General features: G+C 47.2%; 1 protein-coding gene across 9 annotated transcripts in view; it reads left to right on the top strand.

Annotated features, from left to right (window-relative positions):
- The window catches only part of LOC310751088 (acyl-CoA dehydrogenase family member 11-like), a 43,101-nt gene that overhangs the window by 6,217 nt on the left and 20,351 nt on the right, over positions 1 to 16,533 (top strand). For 5 of the 9 annotated variants that reach the window (XM_083590049.1, XM_083590055.1, XM_083590051.1 and 2 more), the window contains exons 3-7: positions 303 to 402; positions 1,352 to 1,469; positions 2,289 to 2,431; positions 3,035 to 3,184; positions 4,182 to 4,276. In XM_083590049.1, coding sequence (XP_083446175.1) covers positions 303 to 402; positions 1,352 to 1,469; positions 2,289 to 2,431; positions 3,035 to 3,184; positions 4,182 to 4,276 — 606 coding nt within the window. Of the gene's footprint in view, positions 1 to 302; positions 403 to 1,351; positions 1,470 to 2,288; positions 2,432 to 3,034; positions 3,185 to 4,181; positions 4,277 to 5,399; positions 5,500 to 6,296; positions 6,438 to 8,395; positions 8,489 to 8,716; positions 8,969 to 10,254; positions 10,363 to 12,018; positions 12,151 to 12,178; positions 12,351 to 13,422; positions 13,490 to 14,218; positions 16,531 to 16,533 lie in introns of those variants that run through there. The other 4 variants (XR_014542382.1, XM_083590050.1, XM_083590053.1 and 1 more) reach the window with 4 other exon arrangements.

Below are 16,533 nucleotides of genomic sequence, written 5' to 3' on the forward strand. Positions count from 1 at the left end.
CAATGGCTAGTAGCTATGATGGCTATGTTCTGCCTCCACTGTTGAAGGCAGTATGCCTCTGAACTCCATTTGCTGGGAATTGGAAGTGGGAAGACTGTTGTTGTACTCATGTCCTGCTTGTGAGCTTCTCATTGAGGCATCTGGTTGGCCACTGTGAGAACAGAGTGCTGAGCCTGATAGGCCTTTAGCCAAGCTCTTCTTGTGTTCTTGTGTAGCTATAATCCAGCTGAGATCTCCCTATAGCAAATATATTTTTCCCTTGGCATTTCTAAATTCAGCAAGGCTTTGTTTCTCCTTCACAGCCGCGTTCATCAGATTGCAAAACTGTACCTTTTCGCACTTTCTTCTGGTGCTTTTTCAGCTCCTCTGGGCATGACTGATGGAGCAGCAAAAGTAATAGAGGTGAGATCACAAGTCAGTGCTCAGCAGGTAGATCACTATATTGCATTACTCTGAATTAGACTAAGTTGGAGGTTCATTTCTGGAATGCTGCTACCAAAGTAAAACACCCTCCCCATAAGTTCCCCTTACCAAAAAACAAAACCTCTATCCACAACACTATTATTTAGAAACTTTAGAGAGCTGCTAGACTAATACTGAGGTAGGCTAATGGTCTGACTCTATATAAGACATATTCCTCAGTTCCCCAAGGCCTTCCCTAATAAGGCCAGATTGGGAGTTAGCAAAACTGGTGCATACGTGGCATCCTGGCTCTGCTTAGATCCAAAGTGAAGCATATCAGCCAGCTGTGCTGAAAAACCTTTTGGCCATTATCTCAGAGGCAGATCTTTGGCAGCACAACTGGTTCTACCACACTGGGCTCTGAGCCTACAGGGCACCATAGTGAGTTGTTGTGTAAGACCTCTGTGGGAAAGCTCCCTTGTCTGACTTTGCAGCTCACCCAGCCCTAGCCAGACTGTCATGGACTGGTTGGATGCAGAGGAGTGGTGGGAGGCACCAGCAAGGGAACCACCAGGCAAAGAAGGCTCAGAACCAGGGCATTTGTGGTAGGACAATGATGCAGGATCAGAGGAAAGTGTTGAAAGCTGAATAAGCAACAGGGTTTAGTGAGCAGGAAGAGGCTGTGGTGGAGGGCAGCCGAGCCTCAGAGGTGTCAGAGGAATGGGGCCAGGAGACAGAAATGAGGGAGGCTGCTGAAGAATTCAGGGAGTCTCCCCCTCCTGCTGGGACCAGCTCTCCTCCCACCTGGTCTCCCAAAGCATGCAGTGGAATAAAGAGGGAGGAGCAACAAATGACAGGACAAAGGAGCTTTGGGCTGCTGTGGAAGGAACCAGGAGAGGAAATCCTGTTTGTTTTTTTTCTCCCGTCTGTTTCCTGCAACTCCCAACAGTCCTTGGGTATCCCCAAACCCCTCAAAGAAGTTTTTATCCACTTGACATCACGTGACCCTGCCAAATTCTGGACTTCTGGCCAGTGGATGACTGAACGCAGAGGGGGCTCTGATGTTGGTAAGTGTACCCCAAAGTGGGAAGTCTGACACAGAGTGCAATACAAAATGCCTTAAGAAATGAGTAGTGGTGCAGCTAGATAATGTTATATACCATCAGCCTAATGGTCTGTTGAGGCATGGAGAGAGGTCATTTAGATGGCCATGTGTATAACGTCTGTTGAGAAATGCACAAATAACATTTCTCCCACCACCCCAACACCTCTTCCATTCCATGGTTTTAACTGCTTCCACATTTCTAATGGAAAAGAAAAATGAACAAATGAAAGACAGTTTACCAACCTGGTAATAAAAGAAAGATAATACTCTAAGCATGTGCAGTCTCACAGTTTAAAAATTCAGTTAACTCACAGCACCACCATGACTATATGAATAAAATAGGATAGTTTCTAATGCTTTCTCATGTGATTCTGTTAAAGTTGAACTCAGATCTATCCGCAGGCTTCTGGGGAAACCCAGCCAGATGGGCGGGGTATAAATAATAAATTATTATTATGTCACATAAGCCAGGACCATAGTAATCACCATGGCAACATTCCTGGTGGACAGGTAATATATAACCAATCCTATGGATTGCAAACATTGTAGCTGCTTAAGTTTTCCTATTGCTTAAGTTTCACCTTAGGAACATAGGAAGCTGTCTTATACAGAGTCAGTATTATCTACACAGACTGGCACCTTTTCCCAAAGTTACTGAGGTGCCAGCTTCTTTTTTCACTACACTGCTGAATGATAATGTTGCTTTTTCTTCAGCTTGAAGCCAGTGCTGGTTATTTGTGAAGATCAGCAGCAGCTAAGACTGGGTGTTCTTTTCTTGCAGCTCGTGGCACAGAGACAGTAGCCCTGGAACTCCCTGATGGCAGCTACAGTCTCCATGGCTTGAAATGGTTTACTTCGGCCACCGATTCAGATATAACTTTGACACTGGCAAGGACCATGACTGCTGATGGACAAATACAGCAGGTCAGATTCCTTACTGGGGAAACTGAAGGACCAGCTCACAAGCAGTAATCAGTAATGTGGAAGTGGGGTGAGAAACAGGGTCCTTCACTGGCCATTTTGACAGGCGTTGGAGCCACTTACCTGCCACTCACCTGCCATCACATGATCCATTGGGCCTTGCTGTGTTAATCAGCTGATCAGCGCTTATAGCAAGATGCACTTTGGGCAGGAATCAGCTGCACTAAGAAGCTCTGAGAACTCTGTAGCACAGCCAATCCCTGCAGGGCTTGTATTATCACCGAACAGCTGATCAGCACTGACAGCAAACCTTGTTTGCCAAGAAACTATCCAGCATAGTACACTTTAAGGATCCTGATTGTTCCCTTACAGCCATGTCTTTACCTGCCACATCCTCATTTCACATACAATGTCAGGTGAGGATCAGGTGGGCTTGGTTTGCAGAAAACAGCTTCACAGACCAAAGAGAACCCTTGCCTGGCCTAATTTGGTTCACAGACTGGAGGTTTCCCATTGCTGCACTAATGTATTGCAGAATGTATTCATTCTAGCTCCATTCTCCTTGTTACCAGTCAGTGTTTCTCACCTTTGCATTCTCGGCCGCAGGGCTCCCAAGGTCTGTCTCTGTTCTACCTGAAGATGCGCGATGAGGAAGGGAAGCTGAATGGGATTGAGATACAACGGCTGAAAGACAAGCTGGGCACAAGGCAACTGCCCACCGCAGAGCTCCTCCTAAATGGAGCCAAGTCACTCAAGGTGAGCAAAAAGAAAAAGGTGTGGAGGAAAACTTCCTCCAAAGATCACTTTCTACTTCCCTGGTATGAGACAAATGAAAGGAAGGTGCTCTGGAGCAGGGCAGCTCTCTGTGGATTTTGCCCATGCATGGAGCTGCCATGCAGGTGCAGAAGCAGACATCTAACAGCCAAAGCAGCATGCAGGAGAATTTCCGCCTCCTTAGGAAAACCAAGTTACTAGCAAAAAAGAAACAGCATCAAACTGTTGAACAATGCCTTCTGGAGTACTATGGTACTCAGAGGAAGACTAAGAGCAGGCCAATGCACTCTGTGGCCTCTACCTTACAATCTCCTCACAGATGGGGAACCTCAGACCTGGAGGCCAAATGCGGTGCTCCAGGTCTCTCTATCTGGGGTTTAAAACTCCTCAGGCCACACATCCTACTTGCCCTACTTTATACTCCAAGGGCTTTTTTTTTCTGGCCAGGGTGGAATGTGTCCTTGAACTCCAATAATGGCCTTTGTCTGGATGGAGAATAAAGAGGTGTGTGTGTTGAAAGTAGATTATTGTCCATGATCACTTTTGCCTTTGGTCCCATCCACCACTGGCATCCTCGAAAATTTGTTCCTTGGCCTTCATGCCCTTTCTGCTTCTGTTATGCAGATCCTTACCAAAGAATTGCATCAATCGTTTGTTAGCATGTTTCAGGTTTGTTTTGCTTTCTGAGCTGCCCCCTCACCCCATTCCTGTTGTTTTTACCCTATGAGCTGCTCTTCCCTTCCTAATGGCTAGATATGTATCTATGCAACTGTGCTGTGTGTACGTATTTCTTGACGAAGAATTTGTGCAGTGTTCCCACTGCTCTGCTTAGGAGTTACGGGCAGGCCGAAAGATTATTATAGGCTTTTATGCCCCAGGGAGAACATGAGAGAAAGCAAATAGATTCCCTTTTTACTAAATTGCAATCCAGACCATGCTAATTAACCTTATTCTGGCTTTTTCTGCTTCATGCTTCCAGATCTCTGCAGAGGGCCGGGGTGTGGCTTCCATTGTAAACATGATGACCACCACTAGGATCCACAATGTCATTTGTGCAGTTGCGTGCATGAGAAGGTACTGTATTTTTCGCTCTATAACACGCACCAGACCATAACACGCACATAGTTTTTAGAGGAGGAAAACAAGAAAAAAAATATTCTAAACGAAATAGTGATATATGATTTTTGTGGTTCATGCTGTGGCCGCAGACATGTGATCTGACAGTGAGTTTGGAGTAGCCCAATGCAAAAATCCTGAGGATCCATGTGGATCCATGCTTTGTAACCACAGAGGAGGCAAGGAAGGGGAACCATGGATCCTCTGCTCACGACTGCAGCAGATCCCCTCCGCCACCCGCAGGCATTCGCTCCATAACACGCACAGACATTTCCCCTTACTTTCTAGGAGGAAAAAAGTGAGTGTTATGGTGCAAAAAATACGGTAATTCATGTCCTCTTCCCTAAGACCTACTGGGTCCCTGGGCTTAATTATGGCTCTTTGAATCATGCTGCTGTCTGAATAAGCATTAAAGTAAGATGAGGTTGGCTGTGAAAATGCTGTTAAGAAACTCCTGGTTTCCAAATTGTGGTAGTAAACTACAGTTCCCAGGATTTCTTTGGGAGAAACATGTACTTGCAGTGTATGGTCAGATGGTAACTTCCATGTTACTGTCTCTCAAATAAAACCACTGCTTGTGAGCTACAATTAGCTACCTCAATCAGAAATCTACACAGAGGAAGAATGAGGAACCTGAGACACTCCAGATGTTGTTAGACTACAGCTCCCATCATTTCTGACTATTGGCCATGCTGGCTGAGGCTGGTGCAAGTTGTAATCCAGCAACACCTGGAAGGCCACAGGTTAGTCACTCCCCTCAACAGCTGTGGCCTTTGTGACCTTGGGGCATGTCTTCTCACATGTGACCTTTTTGGGGCACTAAGGTCATCAGTAGAGGCCTTGCTCCAAATCCTGCCCCTTTCTGGAGCCAGACTGAGTGATTTCCCAATTGGCTTGCCAGCTAACAAGAATCCTCCCTGACTTTGTGTTGTGAATAAGAGCTATCAAGCAGGTAGGTTGTTTGTAGTATGTGAGCAACAAAGTGATGCATCTAAAGCATAATTACAGCATGATATGAGAGCAAGAGTAGGAAAAATAGCCAAGTGCATTTAATTAGCTAAAAATTGCCTTCCATCTCCAGAGTGATCACCCTGGCAAGGGATTATGCCACCAAGAGGGAAGCCTTTGGGAAACCCCTGAAGGCTCACCCTTTGCACATGCAGACTTTGGCTCGAATGGAGGTGAGCATTCGGAGGTGCTGGTTTTGTTTGACCTTGACCCTTGAGGTCTTCCCCTGCCACCTATGAAGCACATGAGACTCCCCTCCACATTCACGTTCCTCTTGGTTGTGAGGTGAAGGTGATTTCTTCTTTCTCCCTTGAAAAGCCCATAGAGCCGAAGGAGGAAGTTGGAAGAGTGAGGTTCTTTCTCACAACCTCTTTCAGCTCCATGTGCTTTTCAGACCTCAGATAAATTCCGTTGGATCCAGCAGCTCCCTAAGAAAAGCAAAATGCCTGTAGTTTTTCTCTGTCTCAAGGTGGGGTGGGAGCTTACCAGTGGGAGTGCAAAAAGAAGTGACCAGAGGTGGTGGCAGTGGCTCTCCAGGATTTCAGGCAGGGAACCTGGATATATCAGGCACTGAACCAGGATTTCAAGCAGCCCTACCTGGATATGTCTGGCATCAAACTTGAGACCTCATGCATGTTAGGCAAATGCTCTACCACTAAGCTAAAATCCTTAAGACATAGGAAGCTGCCTTAAACTGAGTAAGACATCATTTTCCATCTAGTTCATTACTGTCTACATTAACTGGCTCTGGCTTTCCAGTGTTTCAGGCAAGGAACACTTCCAGCCCTACCTGTCTATTCCAGGGATTGATCTTGGGACTTTCTGTATGCGAAGCAGGTGTCCTGCCACTCAGCTACCGCCCTTGCCCAATATGAAATCCTTGTTTCTGCTTGTTTCTGATACTTGTTGAAAGAACTTTGTGTGCTCCTCCAACCTGCCCCAATGATCCCATGCTGTCTTGCTCCTGCAGGTGCAAGCTCGAGGAGCATTCCTGCTGATGATGGAGATAGGGAAATTGCTTGGACTGGAAGAAACCAAGAAGGACACTGAACAAGACCAGCACATGCTTAGGCTGCTGACACCTGTTGCCAAACTTTACACTGGGAAACAAGTAGTGTTTCAAGGCCTAGAATTTGGTTTCATGGTTTAGTTACCGTATTTTTCGCACCATAGGACGCACTTTTTCCCCTCCAAAAATGAAGGGGAAATGTGTGTGCGTCCTATGGTGCGAATGCAGGCTTTCGCTGAAGCCTGGAGAGTGAGAGGGGTCGGTGCGCACAGACCCCCCACGCTCTCCAGGCTTCGCACACCTCTCTGCAAGCAGCGGGAGCCCAGCGCTGGGCTCCCGCTGCTTGCGGAGAGTTGCCTGCATGCGGAAGCCTGCGCGCGCTGAGATCAGCGCGCCCAGGCTTCGCGGACCTCTCCGCAAACAGCGGGAGCGGTCCCGCTGCTTGTGGAGACTTGCCTGCATGCCGAAGCCTGCGCGCGCTGAGCTCAGCGCGCCCAGGCTTCGCGGATCTCTCCGCAAGCAGCGGGAGCGGTCCCGCTGCTTGCGGAGAGTTGCCAGCATGCGGAAGCCTGCGCGCGCTGAGCTCAGCGCGCCCAGGCTTCGCGGATCTCTCCGCAAGCAGCGGGAGCGGTCCCGCTGCTTGCGGAGACTTGCCTGCATGCCGAAGCCTGCGCGCGCTGAGCTCAGCGCGCCCAGGCTTCGCGGACCTCTCCGCAAACAGCGGGAGCGGTCCCGCTGGTTGCGGAGAGTTGCCAGCATGCGGAAGCCTGCGCGCGCTGAGCTCAGCGCGCCCAGGCTTCGCGGATCTCTCCGCAAGCAGCGGGAGCGGTCCCGCTGCTTGCGGAGACTTGCCTGCATGCCGAAGCCTGCGCGCGCTGAGCTCAGCGCGCCCAGGCTTCGCGGATCTCTCCGCAAGCAGCGGGAGCGGTCCCGCTGCTTGCGGAGAGTTGCCTGCATGCCGAAGCCTGCGCGCGCTGAGCTCAGCGCGCCCAGGCTTCGCGGATCTCTCCGCAAGCAGCGGGAGCGGTCCCGCTGCTTGCGGAGACTTGCCTGCATGCCGAAGCCTGCGCGCGCTGAGCTCAGCGCGCCCAGGCTTCGCGGACCTCTCCGCAAACAGCGGGAGCGGTCCCGCTGGTTGCGGAGAGTTGCCAGCATGCGGAAGCCTGCGCGCGCTGAGCTCAGCGCGCCCAGGCTTCGCGGATCTCTCCGCAAGCAGCGGGAGCGGTCCCGCTGCTTGCGGAGAGTTGCCTGCATGCCGAAGCCTGCGCGCGCTGAGCTCAGCGCGCCCAGGCTTCGCGGATCTCTCCGCAAGCAGCGGGAGCGGTCCCGCTGCTTGCGGAGAGTTGCCTGCATGCCGAAGCCTGCGCGCGCTGAGCTCAGCGCGCCCAGGCTTCGCGGACCTCTCCGCAAGCAGTGGGAGCGCTCCCACTGCTTGCAGAGAGCTGCCTGTTTGGGGGCTGGGGTCGGGGGAAGCTTCCCCCGCCCCAGCCCCGCGCCTGGGGGGGAAATAATTTTTCCCCTTTATTTCCCCCCCAAAAAACTGGGTGCGCCCTATGGTCCGGTGCGCCCTATGGTGCGAAAAATACGGTACATATTGGGCTCTGAAGTAAAAAGGGAGGATTCACAGAGCAGCCAGGTTCTATTTGTGGGGGAGAAAAGGAAAGGAAAGGAAGAACAAAACTTGGTAATTGTTTAATGGCCAAGTGGTTGTGAAATAGTAACACCCTGCCAGGGTAAGTGTATTCAAGAAATTGAACTATTATAAACATATTGGAATGATAGCTACTCCGATGTTTTCCTGGATGGGCTCCTGCCCTAGGGTGGTCCCTTAGCCTTGATCCTCTTTTCAACAAGCCTTTCCCATCCTCAGATTCTAGACAGTGCAAACTGGGATAGTGCAAATGTGCCGCATTTCACCTCCCCACATCCCAGTCTGCTGACAGGACTGTAATGCGCTTTAGGTGTATATAAAGTTGTCAGAGATGGGTGGAGACCAGGGGCAGATCTCTGGGTGTTCAAGGTTAATGGGAATGTGCACATACCACATGTCTTTGTTGCAGGCTGTTGCGGTTACCTCAGAAGGGCTGGAGTGTTTTGGAGGGCAGGGCTACATGGAAGATACAGGCCTGGCAGGAATTTTACGGGATGTCCAGGTATTAAGCCACACCCCCACACCCTGCAATAAATGCATTTTTCTTAGCTTCTCCTTCTTTCAGCAGCCTATATCCTATAGCAATGCTGTTGAGGTAGAGCAGGGGACAAAAACTGGCTTCAGAATCTTGGTGGTGGCTCCATTATTTGGAGTCTCCAGGAGCTTAGACATTGCTTGTCACAGTGGTCTAAGCTCACACTACAATTAGTTATTTTCACTCTTCTTTCAGGTAAAAGTTCTGCAGTTCAAAAATGTACTCTCTGCATCTGTTTCTCCAGGATTAAGAATGCACCAGCTGTTGATAGAGAGTGTCTTAGAAAGAGCAGCTTCAAACTGTGTCCCTACAGCTTGTAACTGGATTTACGCACCAAATACCAGGGGCTTCAATTTAACGGCAGGTGTTAATCATGAGTTAGATACAATCCCTTAGTGCCAATGTTATTTCTTCAAAGATGAATATTTATAGTAAGCCGATAGAAGTCTCCTGAGATGCCCCAACCCTCTGTCTGCTGTAAGAAATGAATACAGCTGGCAGATTGTGAAGGATGGACCAGTTCTCAGCTACAAAGAGCACTATCAAGGAATAGTTATGCAAACACAAACAGGCTATATTTGGGAGGGGCATTCAAAAATATTAGTTGGAGGGCAGTGCCCACCCTGCCCTAGATCAAGCAACACCCCCAAAATGTTTGTTTACAAATTAGATATAGGCCAGGTTAAGATCAGACCACACAATACACTGCAGGCACATGAAATGAAGTCCTGACAATCCCTTCTCTATTGCAAAGCACATCCGGGAGACTGCATTTCATCAGAGAAGAGCTGGGGGCACGTGTCACCATTCCACTCTCACTTGTTAACAGCGGTCTTCTGTTCTTTTTTGGTGGCCGGGGGTGAGTGTGCACTGGGCGGGGGCTGGACATGCAGGGCCCAGAGAACCCACCATGCCAGGTTTCCCTCACCGCCAACACTGTTAAGTGTACATACATGGGGCATGGAGTGTTCACGGAGCCTGTGTGCTAATTCATCCCTGGCCACCAGAATCAAGCGGGGCTATGCTCCTGCCCACCCATGCAGGGAGAAGCCTGGCTGACCGACATGGTCCTTGGCTGGCAAATCCCCATCCCACCCTGACGCTGGCCAGGCAGACATTCGGCAAGGGGGCTGGGGACACAGCGGTCAAGCCAGGCCAGGCTCCAGGGCTGAGAAACCCCAGCAGCAGGCAGGTGGGACAGGACTCCCTGTGTGGTTCACACCCCCTAAAAATCATGCACCTGCTGCTCCCCCCCCCCCATGCTATTCCCCTGCTTGTTAATATAGTTTGGATGGGAACATCACAGATGGTAGAAAGCAGCTGTCGGGAAAGAGCTCAGCATCCTCTGCTACCCATTTTCCAACTCAAAACCGTGCTGACCAGTGTATTTTGTGACCAGAAAGGGCAATTTGTTTTTCAGCTTTCTACGTTTATTTTCTTCAGGCTTTGCCAACTTGGTGCCCTGCAGTTGTTCTGGACTACAATTCTTAGCAGTCCCAGCCAGCACAGCCATAGAATGCTGGAGCTGGTGGGAGTTGTAGTCCAAAACATTTGGCAGAGATTGAGATATTGCAGAGATTTCAGGAGCGATATTTCATCTGGAGTGACATGCAGTTCTTACTCTTCTATCCATTACTAGTCTAACATCTCAACTTTCCCTCAACGTCTTAGATTTCGGCTTCCTTCCCTTGTCATTTTGTTTGCTGTCCCACTTTTCTCTGACTCCCTGACAGGTGCTAACTATCTGGGAAGGAACAACCAATATCCTCTCTCTGGATGTTCTGCGCTCCCTAGTCAAGAGCCAAGGAAAAGTGCTGGATGCATTTTTCTCTACTGCCCAGGTGAGCATTCCTCAACAAGGACACATTACTGTTAATGTCACTGCTACAAATGTAATCCTAAACTATACAGTGGTACCTCAGGTTAAGTACTTAATTCGTTCTGGAGGTTCGTACTTAACCTGAAACTGTTCTTAACCTGAAGCACCACTTTAGCTAATGGGGCCTCCTGCTGCCGCTGCGCCGCCAGAGCACGATTTCTGTTCTCATCCTGAAGCAAAGTTCTTAACCTGAAGCACTATTTCTGGGTTAGCGGAGTCTGTAACCTGAAGCGACACTTTATTGTTAATGCCACTGCTACAAATGTAATCCTAAACTATACCTACCTTCCAACCTGGTGCCTTCTAATTGTTTTGACTGCAATTCCCAACAGCCATGGCCAACAGAGTTGTGCTGGCAGGGAGTGATTGTATGTGTCTGTGTGTGGTTTTGCTAAACTTATATTCTATCCTTCCTCCCAAAGGAGCCCAGTAAACAAGCAAGCAAGCAAGCAATAAAACAATCAAACATTTTAAAAACCATTCCAGTACAGATGCAGACTGGGAAATATATCGGCTTAAAAGGCTTGTTGAAAGAGGAAGGTCTTCAGCAGGTACCAAAAAGGCAACAGAAGTGGCACATAATGTTTAAAGGGAGCAGATTCCAAAGGGCAGGTGCCAGAACCCTAAAGACCTGATTCTTACAATGTGTAGAATGAACCTCCTGCTAAGATGGCATCTGCAGAAGGCCCTCACCTCCAGAGCATAATCATTGACTGGGTATATAGAGGGTGAGATGAACGTTCAGGTACCGTGGTCCCAAGGTCTAGAGGGTTTTATACAACAAAGCCAACACATTGAACATAGCCTAGTTTGTGGCTGAATCCATCTGGAGGGCACCATGCTGGGGAAGGCTGCATTAAGCCACTGCTAAGATTGCAGAAGGTGGAAAGGAGTGCATAAGCCACATCCATTCCTGTGCCCTCAGCTGTGATGAAGAGATTGCAGCAGTTTGTCTGTGCTAGAGTGGTTTTCAAAGAGACAAAGCTCAAATATCATTAATATAAAGACGAATGGTTGTTTTCTGGAGTTTGTGAATAGACATGTGTGTAATAGGGGCCAAAGTAGTTAAGGAATCACTGTACTTTTTAACCATCATGTTGGCTGGGGCTAACAGGAGTTATAGTCCGAAAGGCAGAGGGCAACAGGTTGAGGAGAAGGCCACTATTAAGAGGTGACGAAAACATCTAGCATAGATGGCTTGATTCTTAGCCATGCTGTCAAATGGAAGGTTATACCAGCTGCACTTATACACTGCAGCCGACACACTAAAATGTCATGAAACACAGTTTGGAAAGCTCTGACTCAAGGTTTAACGTATTTGATCCCGGCTGTATTTTTGTATTTCATTCCATCTAACATCATGTGTGTTTATTCTATGACAAGGGAGGGGGACATGACCCTCCAGATGTGATTGGGAAGCTGCAACATGGGATTTGGAGTCTCCATCAGCTAGCTGGCATGGGCACTATTCAGGAATGATAGGTGTAGTCTAAAAATAGCGGGAGGTCTACAGACTCCCCCCTCCCCATTGCACTATGTGATAACGCTTATGCATGTGATAAAGCGGACTCAAGTTCTTAAAAGTTTATGTCATACTAACAACTGCAAATCCTTTAAGGTACCCCAAGCTTCTTTCTTGTTCAGATCAACATACTTGTCCAGAAAAAATTGTAAACTTTGGTTCAGATTTGCTAACAGCTGAAAAGATGGTTTAGATTGGACAGCAGTACTGGCTGTTTCGAGAAACACTGATTACCATATGATTGATTTCCTTGCAGGCCAGGTTGAAGGTGGCGCTTAGCGTCTCTGAACTGGAACTTTTTGTGCAAATGGTTCAAAATGCTCTCCACAAACTCAAACAGTTCACTCAGAAAATAAGCTTAAAGGGGGAAGCCGGGATGCAGCTGTCTGCAAGAGATTTTGCCTATGCTCTGGCACGGATCTATGGAGGTAATGAAAAATGCTGTTAAATAATCACTTTGCCAGCTTACTACAGAATGATGTAGAATTCAGTGCAGTAGCACTGAATTCAGAGGGTAGCACCAAATCAGTGGACATCAAATAGATTTAAGTTACCAGCACAGAACTGAATTTATTGGAAAGCCAGCACATCAAGCTGGAATAGTTTATTTTTATTGAGGCAATTGTTTCTAAGAACATGTCTCGGAATTCTTCAAAGATGATGGATGCACAATCCCCTGTCTGTGTGAACTGCTGTCGTTTTAAGCAAGCAGGCTGCCAGTGATCAGTGTAGTTTCAGAGAAACCAATGGCCAGGTCACCTTTCCTTGCTGCTCCCAATCACTGCCATTATCTGTTCCACCACCTGTGACTACCTGATCTATTGACTACTTCCTCATGCATAAACCCATCTGAAAACGTTATCTTCATTACCTTCTAGTTTAAATCCCATTTTTCAGTTTTTGCCTCTAGAATTAAATTTGGCAAAGACAAAACACCCGGCAGGGGTGGGAAAGAGATGGCCCTAGATCTTTGGACTGCTGTTACTTTAGTGGCATTAGGTGTATACGGGGGTGGGGGGATAGTCACAGACTAGTCTGTATGCCACAAAGGCCCACCATGGGCCAGAATGACTCACGTATGACTGGCAGATCTCTGGCACAGGCATGGGGAACTTTTTTCAGTTAGAGGGTTGCATACCATTCAGGGAAATCTTTCAGGGACCACAGACCTGTGATGAGTAAGGCCAAAACCCAAAGTGGTGGAGAAATAAATGTAAATTTTACCTTTTACAATAGAGTAGCTTCTATGCACCCCTGTCCTCCAGCAAGCAGCATTATTGGAGCTCAAGGGAATACTCCAGCCAGCCTAAACAGGCAAATAGGATATGACAGAAGGGTGGTGAGGGGTGGGTCTAGGGAGACTCTTAAGGGCCAGGTTAAGTGGTGCTTGAGGGCCATATTTGACCCCTGAACCTGAGGTTTCCCCTCCCTGCTGTAGCAGAATAATGTTACTTAGACGATAGCTCAGTAATGTTAACCACCTATATTTGCTTTACATAGGAGTTCTCCTGCTGGAATATGCTGCCAGGCCGAATGCATCAGCCACAGACATCTATACTGCTCAGAGGTATTAAATACGCTTAGTCCATACTCCAAAGCAATTTCTAAAATGGCACAGACATATTCATATTTTTAACTGCTCAAGTAAGGGGGGCAGTCCTGGAATGCTGAAAGTCATTGCAGCTGTCAAGGCTGAAGAGAAACAGTTTAGATTGGACAACCTCTCATACGGCTCTAGAGAGCCAGGCTGTATGCATGTAGGGAAGCGAGAGAGGGACATAATGAGAGGACAGAGCTGTGTGATATTGGTGGGAGGTGGTCAACTCTCACATAAGCATTTCAGAGTGGTCAGTCAAATCTATCCAGTAGGCTGCCCTGTGCTATTTGGTTTTCTAAAGGGACCACACGTGCCTTGTGATCATTAGGCTTCAGAACATAGGTGGCAGAGCAGATGGTCTCAAATCTCTTCACTAAATATAAATATTAAATGTTGATGCTTATGGCGAAAATATAGTATATAGTTTCCAACATACATCAGGGCAGTTTCTTGCAAACCTTTAGCCAGGCGGGAAACCTATGGCCCACCATAAGTTGTTGAACTAGAACTCCCATCAGCCTTGATGATTGGCCATGCTGACTGAGGCTGATGGGAGATGTAGCTCAGCAACACCTGGAGGGCCAAGGGTTTACCACCTCTTCTTAATGAAGTTGGAGAATCATTGATGGGTTTAAAGTTTAAAACCAGATTTCCAGTTTAAATCAGTTGTACACAAAGGGCTTTCTGCAACTCTTACAGATGGTGTCACCAAGACATGTGCCCTGTGGACAGTGAAGACAAAGCTGGGTCTTATAGCACTGGAGCAGCTTCTCTGGATACTTCCTTGGTTTATGACAAACACCCAGTTCTGAAAAGAAGACTGTAAGAAGGAATGCAGAAGAGATGCCATGCACTATCCTGGAATAAAGAAGTTAGTGGGGAGAGAGAAAGTTCTCATACAATAAAAAAAGGTATTGCTTACCCTGAAGTAAGCTGGCAGAGACTGAGTAAATAAAAGTAGAAATTTGAGAAACAAACAGCCTTTGTCACAAAACACTGCATTCAAGTGTGTGCATTCAACTCTTTTCAGTTCTTCATTTTTAACAGCCATGAGGATATGGAAAGGCGTGTATGAGCCCAAGTCTGGATGCAATCCATGGCTGCAAGTCACAGTTGAACAGATCCCCAAGTTACTCTTTGTGCCTCTACCTTAATGACATACAGGTATGTTATGACCACTCAGCATAATCAACTTCTAGCTCATTATGGAATACAAAGCAAACCTGACCTGTAAGGACAGTGGCATTGTGTCAAAAAGTTTGGAATGTGGCTCCTCCATTGGACACCTGCTTAGCTCCCAGTTACATTTCAGGTACACTTGTCAAGAAACACACAAAAAGATATTAACAGGGCTAAATGATATAGGTTACAAAGCAGTGTGTGTGTGTGTGTGTGTGTGTGTGTGTGTGCGCATCCCAACTAGTAAGTTCCGAAGGCCCTTTCTTTGCCCATATAACTGCTGCAAACCAAAAATACCCCATTTAAGCCCTAGGTACCTTTCCAATTTGCAAGCACTTAGGCTGCAACCCCAAAAGCTGTAGGTGGTTTCAGAAGAAAATCCATGGAATTAATTAGATGGAAAGCCATTTTATCCAGCCATATAGGTGTTAGCTGCTCCTAATGAACCACAAAGGAATCCAAGGAGCGGCAGCTCCAAGTAGCCTCAGCACACAGACCAAAGACTACAGGCCAAATGTTCATATCAAGTCTCACCCACTTGCAAAATGGTTTGCACAGGCACGTCTTTCCAGAGAGTGTGATGGAGCTCCCAGAGGGGATGACAGAGAAGGCTATAAACACTGAGATTCTTGCCAAAACAGATCAGATGAAAGAAAAGTGCTAGGAAGAACTCTAGTCTTATTGTGGGATACTTAGCTGGGCTGCTTACAGCGAGTAAGGAGAAAGAAATTTGTAGCAGATTTATATGGTAAACTGGGAAATTTATATGGTTAGCTGGGAGCGCAGGAAAAGTCATTTAATGCTGTAGATCAGCGGTTCTCAAGCTGTCGGTCCCCAAATGTTGGACTACAACTCCCATCATCCCTGAGCTCTGGCCTTGCTAGCTAGGGGTGATGGGAGTTGTAGTTCAACAACATCTGGGGACCCACAGGTTGAGAAAGGCTGCTGTAGATCTTACCTACTGCCTGCCACTGAGATAGTGAACACACCTCAAGCAGAATACCCAATTGGTGATGCAGTGTTCTCTTGTGTGAGTAATGAGGGATGTAGCTGTGTAGTACACCAGTGTCTCTCATAGCTCGTGCATTTGGTACAACACAGTGTGTACATATATATATATACATGAAAAGGTTTTGAAAGGTTTTTGACAGGAGGAGGGGCATCTCATACTAGTAAAACCCTCAAGCGGCCAACTTGCTTCCAAAGGCAAACAAGGCTGCTGCTGCCACCACCACCCTGCCCAAACCAGTGATAAGGAAAAAAGGGAAGACGTAGCAGCACATTTCTCCAGCTTACGGAAGGGTGGGGCAGTTAAAAAAGTAGGAAGTGGGTCAGCAAGTGCTCCCGTGCAAAACTCTAAACTTTATTCACTTTTATTTATATATTTAACAATTCTAAAGTATTTATGTCTTGCTCTTGGCAAAAGAAAATTGAAAAATATAAAGGAGCAACTTTGCGCTCCTCTTCAGGGGAGAAGAGTATTATATATACACAGCTATCTGGCGCGAGTGTCCTGCTTTACATACAAAGAATAAAATATTAATAAAAAAGTGCTTCATTGATCAAAAAGACTAAGAGCTGCAAGCGTTTATTCACACTGTACATCACAGACACGCTCCGCCAAAAAACCCGTATCAGAACCTCTTGGCACCTGTCGTTATGAACTGCAGAATATTAGACCTTGTTTTCACCATCTATTTGTACCATTAAAACCACACTGCCACAGTGCGCAACACAATTATGCTTTTCCTTCAAAAATCATCTCTCTATTCACCCACTTTAATGGATAAGTACAGATAAACTCCATTTACTCCATTGCAACTCCCACCTCTATT

This window comes from Podarcis filfolensis (assembly GCF_964270895.1).
Source record: "Podarcis filfolensis genome assembly, chromosome: 16".
Classification (NCBI taxonomy): Eukaryota; Metazoa; Chordata; class Lepidosauria; order Squamata; family Lacertidae; genus Podarcis; species Podarcis filfolensis.